Source organism: Notothenia coriiceps, unplaced genomic scaffold (genome assembly GCF_000735185.1).
Source record: "Notothenia coriiceps isolate Sejong01 unplaced genomic scaffold, NC01 NC01_scaffold00013479, whole genome shotgun sequence".
NCBI lineage: Eukaryota > Metazoa > Chordata > Actinopteri > Perciformes > Nototheniidae > Notothenia > Notothenia coriiceps.
In genome coordinates this window covers 12,232-16,216 of record NW_011346180.1, presented here as the reverse complement: position 1 = coordinate 16,216, position 3,985 = coordinate 12,232, and the positions used below count along the sequence as shown (strand labels likewise).

The following is a 3,985-nucleotide window of genomic DNA, read 5'->3' as shown; positions in this document are numbered from 1 at the left end:
TAAAAACCTGTCTGAAAATGAGCTGATCAGATTTTGGCCACTTTATGATGTCATAACGATGTGTTGTCTTGTGTAACCATTAGCCAATCAGCAACCAAGGTAACCCCCCCCTAGAGCACAATTGAGTTCTTTTTAACCAAATGTCTCTCAGAGGGACGTGGGGAGGGGCTCCTTATTTTCATCTAAAGTTACAGACAGAGAATCAGCACTTTGGAAACAGGGCTGAAACAGAGGGGATTATGGGTAATGCTGCAATGATCTGTTTGGTGTTTCAGCCAATCAGAGACAGGCTCTGGATATATCTGAGACCTGTGATATATTGATGAGAAACAGTATGATAGGGGACCTTTAAAGTTATCTCCAGCTTTCTAGACATGAACTCTCTTTTGTTGCAGAACTCGGACATCGGGCTCGGCTCTCTGGATGAAAACGCAGCCGATGTCTTTTCTCAGCTCGATCAGGTCACGAACAACTCGCAGAAAATAAACTCATACGCCAACCTCAACGCTTCGGTCCAGGTCCTCTTAAGTCTGAGCAACAAAATCAACAGCATCAACAACGACACCACGGCCGACGTAAGCAACGCAGAATATTTTCATTTCTTAATCGAGACCTTTCTGAGCATGAATGGAAACATGTCCACGTTACTGTCGTCCCACCTCTCCCCTACTTTTCTTTTAGATACTTTAAAGGGATTGTGCTGATAATACTCCTGTACTTTTATTTAGAGTATGTTGACATTAATAATGAAGCTTTATTTATGTAGCACTTTTCATACAGCACGTGTAGCTAACAACGAGAAACTCCCCTCAGATCACGTGTTAAGACTTTTTCAGCAACAAAGTAAATAATGTTTCCTCTAGACACAAGACTAAGTGAATTGATGCAACAATATGAAACCCTATAAAATAACATCAACTGTTAAATAAATAATATAAGATAAAACCCTTTTACAAACTATACAAAATAAAACAATATAAAAGTAGGTAAATAATAAAGACTAAAGGCTAACGATACGCTAATCTGAAAAGATGTATCTTTAGCTGTCGTTTAAAAATGTCCACTGAGGCCTCTCGTGATAAAAGACCATTTTAATTTGGGGGACTTTTATTTAAAAAGCTGAAGAAGACCTCAGGGCTCGTCCAGGGACATACAACGAGACTCGGTGAGAGACAAACCATTCAGAGCTTTAAAAAACTGTAACATAATGTGTCATTCTAAAAGACACTGGCAGCCAATGCAGTTCAGATAACACCGAATAATGAGCTCCCTCTTTAAGTAAAGGATCTGAGTACTTCTTCCAACACGCTATCATTACGTTATCGTGAAGCGGAAGGTTTTAATATGTTGTACCTGCACATTAAACTTGCTTTTCTAAATCAGGAAACACCTCCAGCTTGTACTAATTGATGGTTGAATCAATTCAAACTACATATTATTATTATTACATATGGTTTGAGACATATTGTATTTTATATCTTTTAAGGATTTTGTCAAAGATCAGGATAAAAAAGAACTTACAATAAATTCATGTTGGTGAATAATCATGACATTCAGTTACTATCATGATATTTGTTTCTTAAGAAATGAACTAACTCAATGAATACCTGATTAACTAACTTATGTCCTTAATGACTAACTTATTGAATACATGATTAACTTACTTGTTTTCTTAAATAACTAATAACTAACTCGCTGCTCAACGCCTTCCAGGTACCGCTGGTCGTCCCTTAAAACTGAATATAATCACAGTAAAAAGTATTCCTTCTACTGTTGAGTGTTTAATCTCACAATCTGTATTTTATTCTGTTCATCTGTTTTTCCTATTAGAACCTTTATTTCTATTTCTTAAAATCTTAATAAGTACAATGTATAACTCAATGATTGTTTTTCTTTTGCAGGACTTCTTTGAGTCCTCCAGTAATCTTCTGGAGGAATCTCTCAAAGACTCGTGGAAGAAGAAGTCTGGCCAAGAGAACATTTCTCTGGCGGAGAGATACCTGAGCTCCGTGGAGAAGCTGATTGACGCCACAAACGTGACCCGATTGAAGAAGAAGAAAAACATCGAGGTGATGGCGACCAACTGCACGAAGCAAAACACCAAATGTTACAACAAGGTGTTCAACGTGTCCGTAACCCTCAAAAGCCCCGACCCCGGAAATGTGAAAACGGCCGGCTTCAAAGAGCTGGAGAAGTATTTACCGCAGAAAGACAAAACGCTGGAACCGAACAGCATCGTAGTGTCAACGACGATGGAGAACAAGATCTCGTCCGTGGAGGTGGAGATTCGCTTCCCGTTGTTGAGAAAGCGGCCTCCCCACGTTCTCATGAAGTGTGTCGCGTGGGATAATGTCACCCAAGATTGGTCTGGAGACGGTTGTAAGTGGAGCGGAGCGTCAGACGAAGGACTCTGTACCTGCAAACATCTGTCCTCCTTCGCCATCCTGATGCAAAGGTATCCTCTGAAGATCGCCGGACTCGACCAAGTCACCCAGGTTGGTCTCGTGGTGTCCGTGGTTTCGCTCGTAATCTGCCTCATCATCGAGGCGTTGGTTTGGAGCTCCGTGGTGAAAACAAACACGTTGTACCTCCGCCACACGGCTCACATCAACATCTCGCTGTGCCTCCTGGTGGCCGACAGCTGCTTTTTGGCGTCCATGGACCCCGAAAGTGTCTCCGAGTTGTGGTGCCGTATCTTCGTGGTGCTGAAACACTTCTGCTTCCTGTCCATGTTCTTCTGGATGCTGTGTTTGAGCGGCATGTTGCTTCACCAGGCCGTCTTTCTGTTCCACAACGTGAGCAAGAAGACCTACCTGAGACTCTCCATGTTCCTCGGCTACGTCTGCCCGCTGCTGATCGTGGTCATCACGTTCCTGGTGTATGACGGAGGCATTGAAGGCGAGTATTTCTCCAAAGAAAGTTGCTGGTTGTTGTACGAGGGACTCATGAAGGGCTCCATCCACACCTTCTTTATCCCCGTGGGAATTATCGTGTTCGTCAACATTCTCTCCATGATGGTGGTGATCATGAAGCTGCTCGATCACCCAAAGAACGCCGAGCGGACCAATGAGAGCGAGAAGAAGGCGGCCGTCACGGTGATGCGGTCGGTTATTCTGCTGACTCCCATCTTCGGAGTCACCTGGGTGTTTGGGTTCGCTGTGATGTTGATGGATCTCACATCTGGACCCATTGCTATAACAGTGAACTACCTGTTCACGCTGCTCAACGCCTTCCAGGTACCGCTGGTTATTACACATAACTGGATATTATTAAGAGTAGAAAGTATTAATTCTACTGTTTAGTGTTCAATTTGTTTTCTTGTATGTCACACACTAACTAGTATAATGATTGACTCAGATAAAAACTGTTGAACTAATTTATTTTCTTTTTAAACAAACAAATTAACTAACTAACTCACTAACAAAGTAAATAAATACCTTATTAATTTACTTATTTTATCAACTAACTAAGTCAAACTAACTAGCTAAATAACAAACTAATGGATTTCCTTACTTAAAAAGAGACCTATCATGCAAAAGTCACTTTGTGATGTCTTTTCTACATCACCATGTGTCCCCGGTGTGTCCCCGCTGTGTCCCCTGTGTGTCCCCGGTGTGTCCCCGCTGTGTCCCCTGTGTGTCCCTGGTGTGTCCCCTGTGTGTCCCCTGTGTGTCCCTGGTGTGTCCCCTGTGTGTCCCCAGTGTGTCCCCGGTGTGTCCCTGGTTCGTCCCCGGTGTGTCCCCGGTTTGTCACCGGTGTGTCCTCGGTGTGTCAGGGAACTCACGCAGTGTCAGGAAATAAAACCCTCTCTCTTTTCCTCCGTACCCAAATCTCTAAAAACGGGGAACAACGGAGCTGATCCAGATTTGCGTCCGATATGACGTAATATCTGAAATGTGGACCCACGGCCCTATCAGAAACGTTGCTATCAGAAACAATGCCCGACTGTTTTGGACGTAATATGGTCGGTGTTTACATTAGCATG

At 42.9% G+C, this 3,985-nt stretch overlaps 1 protein-coding gene across 1 annotated transcript in view; it reads left to right on the top strand.

Annotated features, from left to right (window-relative positions):
* Positions 1–395: 395 nt before the first annotated feature.
* LOC104947947 (probable G-protein coupled receptor 116) overlaps positions 396–3,985 on the top strand; it is a gene marked incomplete at its 5' end in the record, with an annotated part of 12,984 nt that continues 9,394 nt past the window's right edge. Inside the window, 2 exons of the mRNA XM_010774073.1 lie at positions 396–575; positions 1,902–3,236. Coding sequence (XP_010772375.1) covers positions 396–575; positions 1,902–3,236 — 1,515 coding nt within the window. The remainder of the gene's footprint in view (positions 576–1,901; positions 3,237–3,985) is intronic.